The 19,411-nt window shown below is 40.6% G+C and overlaps 1 protein-coding gene across 1 annotated transcript in view; it reads left to right on the top strand.

The window, feature by feature from the left end:
- Window positions 1–19,411, top strand: part of dhx29 (DEAH (Asp-Glu-Ala-His) box polypeptide 29) — a 125,110-nt gene that overhangs the window by 70,373 nt on the left and 35,326 nt on the right. Inside the window, exons 16-20 of the mRNA XM_060822932.1 lie at window positions 1,981–2,101; window positions 8,400–8,484; window positions 8,890–8,978; window positions 9,264–9,392; window positions 16,883–16,958. Coding sequence (XP_060678915.1) covers window positions 1,981–2,101; window positions 8,400–8,484; window positions 8,890–8,978; window positions 9,264–9,392; window positions 16,883–16,958 — 500 coding nt within the window. The remainder of the gene's footprint in view (window positions 1–1,980; window positions 2,102–8,399; window positions 8,485–8,889; window positions 8,979–9,263; window positions 9,393–16,882; window positions 16,959–19,411) is intronic.

The following is a 19,411-nucleotide window of genomic DNA, read 5'->3' as shown; positions in this document are numbered from 1 at the left end:
TCTGAAAATCTCAGCAAGTCTGGCAGCCTCTGTGGAGAGAAAACAGTTAATGCTTTAGGTCCAGTGACCCTTCAGAATTTATTGTAGCTAGGAAAAGGTTGGCGTATATGCAAGGGAAGGGGTGGGAGGAGGGGGAAGGAATAAACTATAGGTGGAGATGAAGCCCAGAGAGCCAAACACAATTGGGCATACAAAGGAGTGGATAAAGGTCAGGATGGGAGAATGTGTATCTGCTAATGGGGACCATTAGGAGCTGATAATGGGCTGTTTGTGGTAATAATCCATGTGATAACAAATTCTGGTGTTTGGGGGTTGGGGTAAGGATAAGAGTGAAGGTGTTCACTCCCTGAAATTGTTGAACTCGGTGTTGAGTCCAGATGGTTGCAGGGTTCCCAAGTGGACAAAGAGGTGTTGATCTTGCAACTTGCAGTGAGCTTGCTTGAGCACTGAAGCAAGACCAAGACAGAATTGTTGATCAAGGAATGTGGTGGTATGTTGAACCCCGGGCATCCAGAAGCTCAGCATCATTTTTGTGGAGAGAATGTACATGTTCTGTGTAGCAGTCATCCAGACTGCGCTTTGTGTCGCCAATATAGATAGACCATGTTGTGAGCAGCAAATGCAGTAGACTAGATAGAGTGAAGAATAGATGAATTGCGGCTTCACCTGGAAGGTGTGTCTGGGACCTTGGATGGTGAGGAGGGAGGGAATAATTGGCAGGTGTTACACCTATGATTTCAGGGGAAGATGGCTTCAGGGTGTGGGGAATGGAGAAGGAATGGACCAAAGGGTCCCAGAGGGAATTGTCCTTGTGAAAGGCTGACATGGGAGGGGAGGCGTGTATCTGTGGTAGCATCACACTGGAGGTGGCAGAAATGGAGGCCAGTGATCATTTAGATTTGGATGCTGGTGGGATGGTAAGTGAGGACAAGGGGACCCTACAGTTCTTGTGGAAGAGAAGAGAGGATGTGAAGGATGGTGCAGGGGCTGTGTTGAACATGGCTGAAGGCTCTGTCAAACATGATGGTGGGGAACCCACAGTTGAGGAACAAAGGAACAACTTTGGAGGCCCCCTTGTTAAAGTTGGCATCGTCTGAACAGATGCGACAGAGACCAAGGAACTGGGAGAATTTTCTTCCATGTGTATCTTGTGGTAATTAGATGCAGTCAGTATATACAGATTGATATTTAATGCATGGTTTGAAAAATTCTCTGCATGTATCATGATTGATTTTCTGAGGAGACTAAAATCTGTGCTGATTGCCCAGTTGTAGAGAATGTTGAGACCATCACTTTTGTTTTTTTTATCATTTTTGGTTTGGAACTGAGTGTTAAAGTTGAGAATTGAACTTTAAACTTTGAGCAGCAGCTTGTTTTTGAAAAAAGAACAAAAGGCTGATGTTTGCTGTTAGGAACTGGTCTTGAGATAATGCAGGTTACGTTCTATTGTAAGAACACCATAATGAACTGGCATTGAGATATCGTTGTTCTCAGGTGGCAGGTGGGTGAATGTTGAATTGATCAAGGAAGGCCAGTGTTGGACAGCCAACCACAGAATTTTGACAAAGAAAGAGGGTAACCAAAGGTTGAACTGACTTTGTCTTCGTTTTTGGACAGGAGACAAAGTGCTGTTTGGGAAGCTGCAGGACTAGGTTGTTTGGTTTTGCTGTCTTTAGTTATTCCTCAGTTGTTGACATTGAGAAAATGTGTGTTGATCAGGAAGTTGTGACTTCTGTAAAATCATGTTTTGGATAAACAATCTAACCTATTGGGGTGATTCACAACAGTGATGGAAAATTGTACTTTGGAATTGTCAGTGCAGGCAAGTGGCCAGCTTTTGCATGCAGATTGCCATATTGAGAAGCAGACTTTAGAGGGGTAAGGGGTCAATCTGTTCAGATATTGGAGGTGATAGCAGGAAAGAAATATTGGCATGCATGTTTTGATGTCGGCCAGAACTGACATTTCATTTCCTTTCAGATAAAAGTGCCCCATTCAGAGCAGTTGATGGTGCAGTGTTAGTATTCTTACCGGGTCTGGCTCATATTCAACAACTATATGATCTTCTAACTACAGACAAAAGGTTCCAGGACAGAAAAAGGTACAATTTGTGATAAAATTATAGTGTTATACTATTTGTGTTTAATTTTATGAATAATACAAGCCAATCTCTACAAAGAATACCTTGTGAATTATTGCTTACTTTTAGTTTCCAGAATTCTGCTGTCATATTTCAGGTTTGCTCCATGATCTCTCAAACCCTCAGCTATTGAACCCAAAGCCACTTGCATAAGAGGAGTTAGTTTGGAACATGTATCCAAAACATGCAGGTAGCCTACTCATCTCCACAAGCTATGCATAAGGCTTCTGTTTTATTGAAGCCTGAAATAGCAGGAGCGTGGATAGAAGTTTCAGCTGTTATTGTTGGAGTGGCACTATTATCAAGGTAAAATGGGTGTCTTTACAGTCAAGATTGTCTTGGGATCAAAAATGAGTAATCCAGAAACCTGGAACAATCAGTTTGGTTAATGGAAGATAAACATCCCCGTGGCCAAGGGCATATGTATAAGACCTGTGGAATGTGCAGTCATAAACCTTTTTTTTAATATCAAACATGCTTTCCCTGTTCAATGTCTTAAGATGACACAACTGATCTATATTGTTCCCAAGATGATGACAGAAGTGTTTTGGCTAAGGAAGTGATATTTTGGTGTGTTGTTTCTGCACTGACTCTTTACATGAGTTTCATTACTTATTGCTAATTTCCCATTTACTCCCCCCATACACTTTGTCCATTATTTCTATCCATATAACATCCTCTTGAATGCCTTAGTTGAGATAATGCTCAATAGTTCCTTACCACTTTGATAGTTACAGTTTGTACCAGGTGAAGTTCCAGTGCAACTGTTTCAAGAGTCAATGCCTTTATCCAGGCTTCTGTGGTCATACAATAAATTCTCAATGTTTTCTGAAAGGAAGATTCAGTATGTCATATGTCAGATACCAATACTGCAGACACATTTGAGTGAGTAATGGGCTAGGATTTGGTCTGTCCAGTAACCTTTCGCTGAACACTGAGTTTAAAGCTTCCCTTCTTCCCACAAATAGTCTGTGCTTTTAAGATGTTCTGAAATATTTGGTAATAACTCTTGTATGCATACCTCAGCACCTAAGAGACTTTAGCTTGAAAACCTTGGGTACTGCGTAGAGATAAGGCTGCACCTTTGCCTAATAATGTGGCTAGAAGTATATGGGCAGCATAAATTTAAAGCCAGTTGCTCTGCTTAAATATTTGTTTTATAATTTATAATGTATTTCATTGTGTTAAATAAACTAATTAATTTAATTAATCCTCGAGGAGTGGTTTAGTTCTTAGACTGAAGTCATTATAATTACAATAACAGCATTATTTTCCGTGAAAATAGCTTTTCCCAATTTGATATTCAATGAAGAACTTGCTTTTATGTTAAGCCTTTAGCATCTTCATACAGAGCCATTTATATCCAGAAGAACAATCAAAATTTTCACATAATTACATACAACAGAACTTAAAAGCTGAATGAGCAGATTATCTTTCCTTTGGTGTTGAAGAATGTTGTTCACGATGCTTGGACAATTCTCTGTTCTTCAAATTGTGCTATGAGAACTTTGTCCACCTAAACAGATCAGCAGGGTCTTGGGTTTAATATGTCAACAACAGACCCCATGTAATACAATGAAATCTTAATACAGTACTGAAGTAATGCCTAAATTAGTTATCAAAGGATTGAGCATTCAACTTTCCGGCTTTTCTAAAAAATTTTCAAAAATATATTTTTTTGCAGGCTTGTTTCTACCACAGATGAAATTGAAAGAATGTCCAGTAGCATGGATGCACACTCCCATGACTACTGCCCTCAGTAGACTATGCAGTTGTCCCATCAAAATTATGGATCAAACATCCAACCAGGAATAAGTGTGGGTCTGACAGAGAGGCATACAGTGATACAGCATTCTGATCATAATAAGTAGAAGCCAGCACAAAATCTTGATTGTCCATTAACTACCAGCTCTATTGTTGCAAATCTAAACTCCTATCTGGCTTCTCCATTTAAGTACTAATGTTGATCTCAGCACCACGTGGGTAAACTCACCTGTTCATTGTGAGCTGGATGATTCTGCCTGCCTTCCTTCATCGAATATAAGTGACGTAAGTGTAGGAATTATGGGAAAATACCAGGCTATTGGGAACTAATTTCTGGAAACCTATGTGTAGCTGATGACCCATATTACCCATCAGTAAAGGTTTTCACAAGCTTGCAGGATATATTATTCCATGGTTACATTCATTACTGAAACCACTAGGCAGAGCAGGAATAAAATGCACAAAATTGTGGCTTTTAGACTCCTCTCCAGTGGCAGCAAGCTGTGTATTATGAGTAGATATAAATAAACAAGCCACTCTGGCCAAGGAAATTAAGGTAGATTTGTAGAAGCCCTAGACAGTAGCTTTTAAATCGCTTATAGTTTGGAATTTTATATGGACCTTTTCACATGCATTTTAATAGATCCTATGTACTTTCCTGTCATTTGCTCACTTCTGATGATCTTTAAGAGGCTCTCCTTTTTTCCTGCATATAGATAACAACACTTTCCTTTTAAGGGTCTGACAAAAGACTTTTTAATTTGGCTGAAATATGTCTGATCATACTTCATCAAAAGTTATTGACATCAAAGCCAATCACCTTTTTAGGGGTAATGGCCTCAAGATAGAGGAAAGATTACTTGTGGTTTGCAGATTTTTTTTAAAAAGTGCATCAAGTTTTTAAAAGTGCATCAAGAGCCTTTCAAGCTTTATACTTGAAGCTGCATTTCACAGCTGGCATTGATTTCATGGGTGCAACTGCAGGTGCACAAATGGAGCTTGATGGCTGTATTTAATCAGTCTAATTCTTACACTGGGAACAAGTGCTCTGTTATTCTAAATAGGCTGACTTCATATTTGCACTAGCCTTGAGGTTCGCCTTCCCATGACACAGCAAAACTGATGGCCCTTTTTAACTTGTAAATATGTCAATTCATTCAATGTGCACAATGTATAATGGACTAGCTACAGTGTCTTCGTTAGAAGATTTATGTACTTTTGTTTAACAAGTGTGGAGTTTAGCTAGAATGTTAGATGAGTCTTTATTGCATTAAGTGTTGGGACACACTTGATTGATTGAATAGCCGATCGCAATTTCTATGTTTGTATAAGAAAGCAAGAATTTGCATAAATGTGTTTTCATGCCCACAGCTGAAAAGTGTTTCACTGCAATTTTAAGTACTTTCATATTATCGCTGTTCTAGAGTTTTTAATAAGTGATCAATTAGTGTACAGTGACCAGATAATCAATTTTGCTAATAAAAAGATGTTGAGAGGTATTGATTAATGAGAGAATTTCTATTTTTGCATAGAGTTGAGGAACCCATTATTTCCTTTCCAAGGGGAGGGTGAGGCTTCCAACAGCGCTGTATTCCCTTAGTAATATATTGGAGTTCAGCCTAGATTATGCTCATAGTCCTTTGGGGTGGAAAATAAATTCACAATAATTTGATCAGCAAGGGAGCTGCCACTGAGCCCTTTTTTAAAACTCTTTGTCATCGTGTCTAACGTTGGATATGAAATTTTAATGTCTTTAATAGCTCGCCAACATTGTTTGTAACTACTGTCAATCCATGTTTACTAGGTTTCCCTATGCTAAGTCTTCGTGTTCTCCTTTAAACGTTTCAATGTATTCATTGAGCTCTGAGCATTCATTTCTCGACTTCTCAGGCAACACTATTCCGTTTCTGCACCCAATTTTTTTGACAAATTACTGGGTGTTCTTCCTCACCTTTATGTAACTTAATGCTTTATTCAGATGTTTAATTTGTTGGGGTCACCAGGTTGAAAGTATGTTTATTGGTGGAGGAAGTGTGATGTATTTTTGGAAATTCAAGAATACATGTGACATAATTTACATCAGTAATATAATGTCTGTGAAATAAATAGATTACAGTATTACAAGAAAGTTCAACATTTCACACCCATTCCTCATTGTCCTTGAGCAATGTTCCCTCTAATTTTCTTTCTGGCTCTGTGGGCATCTCAGGCCATGAAAAAGCCACTTCTGACACCAAAGGTCATTGACATGATTGGTGTGCTGATACCGTCATCATGTGTGAAACACGAGAACAGCCCAGTGAAAGTTGGTGTTGATCACCATCTTGAACAGCTGCAGTCCATGTGATTTGATACACCCACTCTGCTGTTAGTTAGGGAGTTAGAACTTCTGTCCAGTGACACTGAAGGAGCTGTAATATATATTTCCAAGTCAGGATAATGTATGATTGGTATTTTAGATAATTAGTTCCCACACATCTACTGACATTCTTCTAGGTAATAGGGGTTGCATGTTTTTCAAAATGTGGATATTGCTAGCAGGGCCAGCATTTATTGGCCATTCGTCATTCGTAGTTGTTGTGGTTCTGTTCGCCGAGCTGGGAGTTTGTGTTACAAACACTTCGTCCCCTGTCTAGGTGACATCCTCAGTGCTTGGGAGCCTCCTGTGAAGCGCTTCTGTAATGCTTCCTCCAGCATTTATAGTGGCTTGTCTCTGCCGCTTCCAGTTGTCCGTTTGCAACACAAACTCCCAGCTCGGCGAACAGAACCACAACAACGAGCACCCGAGCTATAAATCTTCTCCCAAACTTTGAACATTCATAGTTGTCCTTGAGAAGGTGCATCATGTTTTATAAACATGTGATAAGCTACTTTCAACCACTATTGTCCATTTGGTTTGAGTGGTGCTTTGGCGTAAGACTTCATGGCATATTAATATGGTGCACCTGGTAGATGCCACATTCTGAAGCCATGGTGCACCAGTAGTGGAGTGAGTGAATGATTGAGTTGGATACTGAAGATGTCAGTTCAACATGTTACTTTGTCTTATATAGTTTTGAAGCGGGTTGCAATCAGACAGGTGGCAAGTATTTTGTCAGATTCCTGATTTGCACCTTGTAGATGGAGAAAAAAGTTTGGTGGGAATTAGGAAATAAATTGCTTTATATAGCTTACCAAGCCTCTGGATTGTATCTCTCAGCCAAGTGTTCATGTGGCTGGTACAATGAAGTATCTGCTTAGTGCTAACGTCCAGACTGTTGATGGTGGGTGAATTCAGTAGTGGCAATGTAATTGAATGGTAAGAAGAGATGGTTAGTGTCTGCATTGTTAATAATAGTCATTCCCTGGCACTTGTGTGGCTCAATTGGTAATCCCCACTGAGCAATTTGCTGTCCAGATTTTGTATGATTTGATTTGAATTATTATCATGTACTGAAATTGTGAAAAATATTGTTTTATATGCTATCCAAGCAAGTCATACTTGACGTACAATAGAACAGAATGGAGAATATAGTGTTACAGCTACAGAGAAGGTGCAGAGGAAGATAATCTATGAGAGGTTGGTTAATAAGTCTGATAATACTGGAGAAGAAGCTGTTCTTGAATCTGTTGGTATGTGAGGGTGGAAGAGAGTACAACCGAGGTGGGAGGGGTCTTTGATTATGTTAGCTGTTTACTTAAAGCACAGGAATGTAGACAGAGTAAATGGAAGGAAGGCTGGCTTTAGTGGTTAACTGAACTGTATTCACAAATCTCTAATTTCTTGCAGTCTTGGGAAGAGCAGTTGCCATACCAAACTGTAATGCACCTGGATAGAATGCTTTCTGTGGCACATGTATAAAAATTAGTTAGGGTCATTGTGGACATACCAAATTTTCTTTGCCTTCCGTGGAAGTAGAGGTGTTGGTTTGGTTTTTTTGACTCTAGCATTGATGTGGATGGACCAGGACTGATTGTTGGTGCTATTTACTTACTCCTAGAAACTTGAAACTGTCGACCATCTTCACCTTTGATACTGACAGGGGTGCGTCCTCCACTCCTCTTCCTGAAGTCGATAACCAGCTCTTCATTTTGCTGACATTGAGTGAGAGATTGTTGTCTTTACACAATGTCACTAAGCTTTCTATCTCTTTCCTGTACTCTGGCCATTGTTTGAGAACTGATCCACAGTGGTTATGTCATCAGTAAACTTATAAATGGAGTTGTGATGGAATTTAGCCACAGTTGTGAGTGTATAAAGAGTAGCAGCCTTGGAGTCCACCAGTGTTGAGGATTATAGTGGAGGAGGTGCTGTTGTCTATCCTTACTGATTGCAGTCTGTGGGTCAGGAAGTCGAGGATCCAGTTGCAGAAGGGAAAGCAGAATCCTAGGTATCGGAGTTTGTGAGCATGACTGCTTTACTGACCTTAAGAATTTGACAATCCAACAAAATAGCCTGATTTTCTTTTGAAATGACATTTCTATAAACTCTCTCCCTATTTTGCTGCATCTACAGGTTCAAAGTAATTGCTTTGCACTCCATTCTTTCATCTCAAGATCAAGCTGCAGCTTTCAAAGTCCCACCACAAGGGGTCAGAAAGGTAAGAATTGTTTTGTCACATCCTTGACGCTTTATCACCTTTACAGAGCTCCAGTTTCTTCAGTTTTCATTGCTGAAGTCGCAGAATCAAATAATAACAGCGTAAGGGTATAACAGTGATTGATAATCAGTATAAATACACGGTCTGTAGTCATGGAATACTTAGATGTATTTGGTCCATCTCAAAGAGCTCCTCAGCAAGTTTGTTCTCTTGTTTTTGCCATCATCAAAAGCAACCTTTTTCCCCACTCAAAAAATAGACAATTCATTTTGAAAGCTACAATTGTATCTCTCCTCTCCACCACCCTCAGATTATAACTTGCTGCTTTTGTTCCCAGCCTCTGACCTGCTTTGTAGCCACCTTTTTTCATTAATGTAATTTACCCTTTGTGCCTTTTGCTTTCAGATTGTTCTGGCGACAAACATTGCGGAAACAGGCATCACAATACCTGATGTAGTTTTTGTCATTGATTCTGGAAAGACCAAGGAGAACAGGTTTGATCATAACCAAGTATTTTATAAACATTCACCTTATGCTTACGATAGGTTATAACTGACTTTCAGACTTTATAATTCAATGCAAATTGTGAAATATGTTTAAAAGTTGTTTTACTGTCAGAATTTTTAATTTGTTATATTAAGGCTCAAGTATCTGTTTTGAAGTGCATAACATACTGAATAACATCATATTAAATTATCCACATAAAGAGTATTTTTTATACTTTGAAATAAATTTTAAAATAAATTTGTATAAATATACATGTAACTTAATGTTTGTAGGTATCATGAAAGTAGCCAAATGAGCTCACTGGTGGAGACTTTCATCAGCAAAGCCAATGCTCTTCAGAGGCAGGGTCGAGCTGGCCGTATCAGAGAAGGGTTCTGTTTTCGTTTGTATACCCAAGAAAGGTGAGTACTCAAAGTCTGTAACATTAATTATTTTTTCCCCAGTACAGTAAGGGCTTTTGTATTGCAGTGTTAGTATCCCTACCTCTGGGCCAGGGGTCTCAGGTTCAAATCCTACCTGCTCCAGAGATGTCCAATAGCAGCTGGTTAGTTTGATTAGAAAATATCTCCAACTTCTGCAAAATAGCATATCTTGCATTGTATTGCTCCAGGGAAAATAGAGGAGAAAGTGAGGACTGCAGATGCTGGAGATCAGAGATGAAAATGTGTTGTTGGAAAAGCGCAGCAGGTCAGGCAGCATCCAAAGAGCAGGAGAATCAACGTTTCGGGCATGAGCCCTTCTTCTGCCCTTCTTCATTCCTGAAGAAGAGCTCATGCCTGAAACGTTGATTCTCCTACTCTTTGGATGCTGCCTGACCTGCTGCGCTTTTCCAGCAGCACATTTTCACCAAGGAAAATAGAGGCAAGTTGATACGTGGAGCAGAGGAATGGATAATTTGTTGCGAAGGAAATAAAGCATTATATGGCCAGGGGACAAGAGGAGGATAAGAAGCTGGAATTCAGTCAAAGATGGAATTAATTTGATTTTTAACCTTAATTTGGCAGTTGGGTGATCAGAACTGAAACTTTTTGCTTTGAGATAGGGACGGTCACACTTGACTTTATAAGTTGGTTCTATGCAAGATATATCATATTTGTACAATTCTTACATTACATATTACAAGCTATTTCATCTAGTTTTGCAAGTTCCACTCTCTCAAGCTGAATGCTGAATTATACCGTGTTATGGTCACTGACCCAAGGGGATCTTTTACTGACATCATTTATTAAACCTGCCTCATGATGCATCATGAGATCCAAAGTAGCCAGATCCCTAGTTGGAACCTTAAAGGTATTGCTATAGGAATCTGCCAATTTAATTGTCCCCATGTACATTAAAGTCATTAAAGAATTCATGTACCGCCATTATTGCATGTCCTTATTACTTGGATTTATGAGTCCGACAGCATGGAGACAGCCTTTTGACCCAAACTGGTCCATGCCAACCAAAACAGGCAAAAGTGAGGACTGCAGATGCTGGAAACCAGAGTTTAGATCAGAGTGGTGCTGGAAAAGCACAGCAGGTCAGACAGCATCCAAGGAGCAGGAAAATCTATGTTTCAGGCAAAAGCCCTTCATCAGGAACAGAGGCAGGAAGCCTCTAGGGTGGAGAGATACATGGGGTGGGGTGGGGTGTGCTGGGGAGAAGGTAGCAAAGAGTACAATAGGTGAATGGGGGTGGGGATGGAGGTGATAGGTCAGAGAGGAGGGTGGGGAAAGGTAGCAAAGAGTACAATAGGTGAATGGGGGTGGGGATGGAGGTGATAGGTCAGAGGGGAGGGTGGAGCAGATAGGTGGGAAGGGAGATTGGCAGGTAGGACTGTGCTGAGCTGGAAGATTGGAACTGAGGTAAGGTGGGGGCAGGGGAAATGAGGAAACTGGTGAAATCCACATTGATCCCCTGGGGTTGAAGTGTTCCAAGGCAGAAGATGTGCCAACCAAAATGTCTATCAGTGCTAACCTAATTTTCATGCACTTGGTCTATATCTTTCTAAACTTCTATCCATGTATTTGTCCAAATGCCTTTCAAATGTTGTAAATTTACCAGCCTCAACCACTTCCGCTGGCAGCTCATTCCACATGCATACCACCCTCTGTGTAAAAAAAAGAGTTGCCCCACATATTCCTTTTTATTCTTTCCCCTCTGACCTTAAACTAATGCCCTCTAGTCCTTGATTCCCCAACTCTCGGAAAAAGACGAGTACATTCATCCTATCCAGGCCTCTTATGATCTTATGTAAGATCTCCCCTCAATCTCCTGCGCTCTAAAGGAAAAAGTCCTAGTTTGTCCAGCCTCTCTATAACTCAGACCATTGATTTCTGGCAATCCTTGTAAATTGCTTTTGCACTTTCCAGTTTAATAACATCCTTACTATAACAAGGTGATCAAAACTGAACACAATACTCCAAGTGCGGCCTCACTGATGTCCTGTACAATTGCATATGACTTCCCAACTTCTACATAAAATGCCCTGACTGATGAAGGCCAGTGTGCCAGAAATCTTTTTCACTATCCTGTCTACCTGTGTCTCCACTTTCAAAGAACCGTGCACCTGAACTCCAAGATCCCTGTGTTCCACTACACTCCTTAAGGTCCTACCATTCACCATGAAACTGCCTTGATTTGATTTTCCAAAATGCAAGACCTCCCATTTAGCTATGTTAAATTCCATTTGGCATTTCTCGGCCCAGTTCTCCAGCTGGAATTCTCAAGGGCCTGCTGGAATTTCTGATAACCTTCCTCACTGTCCATGATACCTCCTATTTCAGTGTCATCTGCAAACTTACTAGTCATGTTTTGTACATTCTCATCCAAATCATAGATACAGATAACAACAAATGGGCCGAGCAGTGACCCTGAGGCACTCCATTAGTCAGAGGCACTCCAGTCTGGCAGGCATCCTTCCACTGTTACTGTCTGCTTCCTACCGTCAAGCCAAATGTATATTCAATTTGCCAGCTTCCCTTGGCTTCCATGCGATCTTACTTCCAGAGCGGTCTACCATGTTTAACCTTATCAAAGGCCTGACTGCAATCCATAAAGACTGCATCTACTGCCCTGCCCTCATCAACCTTCCTGGTCACTTCGTCAGAGAACTATAACAAATTTGTGAGGCCTGATTGCCCACGCACAAAGCCATGCTGACTATTCCTAATCAAACCTTGTCTTTCTAAATGCTTGTACAGTGTTGCCTCGGAATCCGACTTTAATTCATTCCAGGAGGCTGTTCAGATTGCGAAAAGTTTGGATTCCGAAACACTCTTCCCCATAAGAAATAATGGAAAATGCACTAATCAGTTTCTGGACCCGTGCGTACCACTCTCATGCTTAACGATAAGTTCTTTCTTCAACTCAATTGATTAGATTAGATTACTTACAGTGTGGAAACAGTCGAGGTCCTCACGGACTTCCTCTCACTTTTATTTGCTTCCTTGCTCTTCTTGGGTGCCATGGTGAATGCACAAGGGTGATGATTAAAAAAACCCAGCACAAATCAAGGTGAAAACACGAGGTAAACTAGTGATGGACACATGAGATGCTTTCACGACTACTTCGCGGGACGAACTGAACAAACAGTGTGCGACCTGAATGGTACGTGGTGTTCAGTTTCTGAAAATATGTTCAGATTTTAGGGCAAAATTTTCTCGAAATAATTGTTCGAATTCCAACTTGTTCAAACAATAGGGCGTTCGGATTCCAGGGTCACCACTGTATATCTTATCTCTCAGAATCTTCTCAAGTAACATATCTACATCAGATATCAGGCTTACAGGTTTATAGTTCTCAGGCTTTTCTTTGCTGCCTTTCTTTGATAAGGACACAACGTCTTCCAGGACCTCATAGGTGGCTTGAGATGATGCAAAAATATCAGCTAGGGCTACTGCAGTTCTTCTCTCGCCTCTTGCAGTGTTCTTGGATATATCTGGTCAGGATCATTAGATTAATCTACCTTCATATATTCTAATGCATCCAACACCCCCCCCCCCCCCCCAAATGTGATATTTCTTGTACCTCAGTTATTCTCTGTCCGACCATGCCTCTACTGTTAAGGCACCTATAAACTAATACTTCCAGTGTTTTCTTGGCCTTTTTATTCTTTATCTCTACCCATATGAATTCTACATCATCTTATTCAAGATCATTTGATTGATCATATCTCAGTATATGCGACAACAATAAATCAGTAACAAGTGTCGTTTTACGTGCTGTACAGGCAGATTGTACCATACATAGTGCGTCAGGACAGCAGAATCAAGGGTTACAGCTGCAGAAAAGGTACACACAGCGAGTTTAGAATTAAGAAGTCTATTTGTAGGGAAGAGTCTATTTGTACATGAAACTTTTACATCTGCCAGACGGAAGAAGGTGGAGGAGATAAGAACCAGGGTGGGAGGGGGCTTTGATTCTGTTAGTTGCTTAGTTCTGTTAGTGGGTAGTATAGATGAAATCAATGGATGGAAGGCTGGTTTGCATGATAGACTGGGTTGTGTTCACAACACTGTGGTTTCTTGCAGTCTTGGGAAGAGGAATAGTTATACCATGCTGTGATACATGCAGATAGAATGCTTTCTATGGTGCATCTATTAAAAATTGGTAAGAGTCCTTGTGGACAAGCCATATTTACTTAACCTTAGAGGAAGAAGAGACATTGCTCTGCTGTCCTGACCATCGTGTCAACCTGCGTAGACCATGACCGATTGTTGGTGGTCATCACTCCCAGGAACTTGACGCTTCCAACCATCTCCACATCACCTTTTAATGCAGACAGAGACATGCCCTACACTCTGTTTCTGAAGTCAATGACCAGCTATTCATTTTGCTGACATTGATGGAGAGATTGTTGCCTTTACACCATACTGCTAAGTACTCAGTCTCTTTTCTGTATTCTGTCTCGCCATTCTTTGAGATCCAGCCAACAGCAGTGGTGTCATCAGCAAACTTGTAATTGGGGCAGATTTGGCCACAGCTGTGAGTATATAAAGAGTATAGTAGGGGACTGAGTACGTGGCCTCGAGGGAACCAGTATTGGAGATTATGGTGGAGGAAATGTTGTTGCCTATTCTTATTGATTGTGGTCTGTGGAAGGTGAGGATCCAGTTACAGAAGGGGAGCCAAGAACTCAGTCTCAGAGTTTAGATATCAGTTTGTTTGGAATTATGGTGTTGAAGGTGGAACTGTAGTCAATAAATAGGAGCCTAACATAGATTCTTGATATTGTACCATACCGTAGCAACAATGCTGCCTCACCACCCTTTCCTTCCTGCCTATTTTTTCGAAAATTCACCTACTCCTGAATATTTAGTTCTCGGCTTTGATCTCCTTGCAACCACGTCTCTGAAGTCTCTATAAGATCATAGCTGTTTACCTGTATTTGCAAGCAGTGTTCCCCTGCTGTGGGCCTCTGAGACCTGTGTGCAGCAGCGACTTCTGGAACCAAAAGTCACTTTTGTGATCAGTGTGCTGTGCTGGTCACTGTGCATGGAACCTTGGCTGCATCCATGCGTGGCTCTCGTGAAACTAAAATTGAATGTCACTGAGCAGGTATTTGCTTGATTGCACTATTCATGAAACCATCTATCACTTTAAAGATGGTTGAGAGTAGACTGTTGGGACAGTATTTTGTTGGGTTGGATTTGTCCTGCTTTTTGTTTAAGAGAGCACACCTGGGCAGTTTTCTTGTAGATGCCAGTATTGTAGTTGTACTGGAACAGCTTTGCTTGGAAAGCAGCAAATTCTGGAGCACAAGTTTGCAGTGACATGGTGGTTAGCACTACTGCCTCGCAGCACCAGGGATCTGGTTTTGATTCTACTCCTTGGGTGAATATGGAGTTCCCACATTCTTCTGTGTCTGCATGGGTTTCCTCCAGGTACTCTGGTTTCTTCCCACATTCTAAAGATGTGCAGGTTAGGCGGATTGATCGTGCTAAATTGACCTTCGTTCAAGGGATGAGCACACTCTGTGGATTACCCATGGGAAAGACAAGGTTGCAGGGATAAGGTTGAGAGGTGGGTCTCAGTGGGATACTCTTCAGAGGGATGGTGTAGGCTCAATTGGCCGAATGGCCTGCTTCCATACCCTGGGGATGCGATGATTCTCTGAAGTCTTCAGGACTACCTTCAGTGTGTTGTCAGTACCCATGACCTTTGCAATATTAAGTGTCACTAACTCCTCATATCATGTGGAATGAATTGAAACTGGCATCTGTGATGTTGGAGACTTCTAGATGAGGGCAGTGGATCATTTGCTCAGCACTTCTTATTGAAGATTGTTGCGAATACTTCACATTTGAGGAAAGCCTCCATCATCCTGGTGTTAAATGGGGCAGCTGTTAAACAGATCAATCAGTTCAAAACTGGATGCCCATGTATGGACCACTGGGAGCAGCAGAGTTTTCCTTGACCTTAATCTGTCATCTCATGGGTCAGCATATCCCTACTCTACCATAATCATCAGGCTAGGACATCAACCTGACTTTAATGAAGCGTTCAGTAGGGCGTGCCAGGAGCAGCCACAAATATACCTTAAAATGAGGTGCCACCCTAGTGAAACTGCAACTTAGAATCAAGTGGTTGCCAGACAGCAGAAGCAGCATGCAACAGACAGGGCCAAATGAGCCCACATCCAATTGACCACATCTAAGCTTTGCTTTCATCCAGTCATGAATGGTGTTTGACAAATAAATAACAGGGGGAAGAGGCTCCACAAACTCTCCCAACAGAGCCCAACACTTCAGTGCGAATGTCAAGGCTAAAATGTTTGCATCAATCTCCAACCTGATGTTTGGGGTGATCGATCTTGACCTCCTCCAGATGTCCCAAGCATCTCAGATGCCAGTTTTCAATCTAATTCAATTCACCCTTGGTGATATCAAGAAATGACTGACCATCCAAGGCAGAGTAGCCCACTTGATTGGCCCTCCACAATAGCAGAAAGGTGTACCATCTATAGATGCACTGCAGAAACTCTACATGGTTCCTTAGATAGCGCCTTCTAAAACCATAACCAATACCATCTAGAAGGACAAGGATAGCAGATGTCCAGGAATATCACCAAGTTCCTCTCAAAGCAGCACGCCATCTTGACTTGGAAAAATTTCATTATTCCTTCTGTGTTGCTGGGTCAAAATCTTGAAACTGTCTCTCTAATGGCATTGTGGGTCTAGCCACAGCAAATAGCCTGCGGCAGTTCAAGAAGGCAACCCACCAACACCCTAAGGGTAACTTGGGACAGGAAGGCCATCAAAGCTTACATCCCAAGAATTACATTTTAAAAATGGGATTACTAACCACAAGAAAAATGCAAAGGTGACTCCTACAAGTACTGTCATGGACAAATACACCTGCCAAAACTTGTTTTATGAGGACGATGTCAAATGCATTTCCCTCTGTTTGGTTCCCACATTGCCTGCTGCATTCTCTGTCAATTATTAAAGATTTACAATTTAAGTAACTTAAAGGAGAACAATGCTAAACAGAGAAAGTACAGAGCAGATTTTAGAGATTTTTCCAAGAAGAATACAAACAGAAAATACTCGGCAAGTCTACCAACATCTGTGAAAAGATTAAACAGTTACCATTTCAGGTTGTGACCTTTGATCAGAGCTGGACTTATTCATTCAGCAGTAATTTTTAATTTATTGATGTTAATTAAACTGTTTGCTTGTAAACAAAATGTTTTGCCTTTATTGCCACTCTGGTTGAAATAACTTTACATTGATAGTCATGTGTTGAAAATATTTTCAATTATAAGAATTAACCTCCATTCATTTATGCACATCTATCTATTAATTAAGTTGATTTAATTGTATGTTGGGTTTATCTATTAATTAAGTTGATTTAATTGTATGTTGGGTTTATTTTAAAGAAATTATGTTGTGCTTTGTTTTTTCAGGTATGATAGTTTCATAGATTATTCTGTCCCAGAAATCCTGCGAGTTCCACTGGAAGAACTTTGTCTTCATATCATGGTAACATGTTCTTATACACATCTCAAATACTTAATGACTGACAAAATGTTTTGCTGTACAGCCAATAAAACGCTTAGTCTGTTATATATTTAAATGTAAAGAATGACATTTAAACCTCATTTTATTTCAAACAGTTGTGTAAAGCTAGTGTATTATTCATCTACGATATGTGTGTTTGTTTTCTGTCAAACATTATTGATGTAAATTAAAATACATGTATGTTTAAATTATCTTTAAAAATGCAAAGCTTAACGAAGCAATGGTTGCTGGGGTGACATGTCAAGATGACAGCAAGTATGTCAATCCTTCCTGAACTTATTGATTTGAGGCAGCGTAAGATGTTGGCCAGCTAGTTAAGTCAGTTGCTTTATAATGCATACAATAATGGTTTTAGCTGCAGGTTTTAGTGAGCTGGTCGGCTGGTTTGCGGTGAAGAGTGATGGTAACAGCGCATTTTAAATACCTGTGTTGGCTGAAGTAACCATGATGGTCCCACCTTCTCAACCTTGCTCCTTTCCTGCGGAATGGTGGCCCATCAAAATCAGAATGGTGCGATCTAGAAGAGAGTTTTCAGTTGTGATCGCATTTAATATCATGTTGCTATTTATGTCCTGCTAGATGTTTGAAGTCAAGTGTTTGGGAAGTGCTGTAGAAAAAGCTGAGGCATGTTTCTGCAATGCATCTTGTAAATTGTAATCATTGCAGCTCTGGTAGATCTAGAATTGAAGGAGTGAATTCTTCATGTGTTTGGATATTCATCAAACAGATGATTTTATCTTTGGGTGATATCAAACTTTTTTTTATTAATTCAAGACATGTGAGCTTTGCTGGTAAGGCCAGCATTTGCTTCCCATCCCTAACTGCTCTTGAAAAGTGATGATGAGCAATTCTTTGAACAACTCAAGTCCATCTGGTGTTGGCACAAGTACAGTACTGTTACAAAAGGATTTCTAGGATATTGACCCAGAATGAGTGAAGAAGCTGTGCTGTAGTTACAACTAAGGACCTAAATATATTTGAAGTGAAAGAGAAAGGTTTACTGTATTAGATATCTCAAATGAGTGGGTCGCCAATTGCATTCCTGCCAATTTCTCCAGTTGCTGATCGGGCCTCCGAGGTTCATGCATTGCAGTGACTTGGCGGGTACAAGCCCTTGAAGCGGCTGTGCAGTTTAACATTGTTTGATGGTGAGGATTAGCTAGACAGGTGGAGTTCGTTTCTGCTTAAAATTAGAAGAGTGAGATGTGATTTGATTGATGCTTACAAGATCCTGAATGGTCGTGAGAAGATGGACGCAGACGAGATATTTCCTGTTATGAGTGATCCAGACTAGGACACATGGTTTTAAAATTAGTAGTTACATTTTCAGACAGACATGAGAAGATAATCTTTAGAAGGGCTCAGAAGACATTGGAAGCAGGTTCATTTAATATTTTTAAGAAAGGTGGGTAGATGTTTTTCCATAAGAGAATCAAAGTTTATCAAAGCAAGTGAGGTGTGGAATTTCATCGAATCCCTACATTGCGGGAGGCGGCTATTTGGCCCATTTGAGTCTGCACAAACCCTCCGAAAACTTTCCTACCTAACCTGCATATTTTTGGACTGTGGGTGGAAATTGGAGCAACTGACAGAAATGCATTCAGACACGGAGAATATGCAAACTACACAGTCACCCAAGAGTGATATTTAACCTGGCACCTTGGCAGTGTTAACACTGTGCCACCTTGTCGCCCAAATTTTCAACACAAACTGATCAGCCATGATCCTCTTGAATGGTGGAGCATACTTAAGAGGCTAAATGGCCTAGTTCTGCTCCTACTTCATACCTTTGAAAGTCCGAATAGGGAGCAGAGTGCTGGTATACCCATACATCTGCTACCCTTGACCTTCTAGGTAATGACATCCAGAGCTTTGAAAGATGCTTTTGAAGGATCTTTGGTGAACTGCTGCAGTGTATCTTTTTATATAAGAACATAAGAAATGGGAGTGGGGATATACCAATCAGTGCCTCAACCATTCCCTACAATTCGACAAAACCACTGGCCTCAACTGGTCTCTGGTCTTTTGTGCTGGCTCAGCATAGCAGTCAATTCCCCAATATTTCAAAATTACCTACCCCTTCTTTAAATAGTTGCAGTGAACTTGACTCTATAGCTCTTTGGTGTAGAAGGTATCCTATATGAGTGTCCTCTTATTCTGTCACAATATCTCCTAATCTGAGAGAAAAGTATGTATTAATCTCCCAAATACCAAGAAATCCTTTGGTAGTGTTAGCATGTGCTAAGCAACTTTCCTAAGAAAAGGATTTTTAAGTAATTGAACTGTCAGGGTATGCTTGGTGGAAAAGAAGTGAAGCTAAGAGTTTGCAGTTTTCTTTAAAAATGGGTAATGTAAAACTGGAAGGAATCTAAGTCAGGAGTATTATAATAATCTACTGTTTCAGCAGATAAGTT

Source organism: Hemiscyllium ocellatum, chromosome 1 (genome assembly GCF_020745735.1).
Source record: "Hemiscyllium ocellatum isolate sHemOce1 chromosome 1, sHemOce1.pat.X.cur, whole genome shotgun sequence".
Taxonomy (NCBI): Eukaryota; Metazoa; Chordata; class Chondrichthyes; order Orectolobiformes; family Hemiscylliidae; genus Hemiscyllium; species Hemiscyllium ocellatum.
This window is presented reverse-complemented; position numbering and strand designations above follow the sequence as displayed.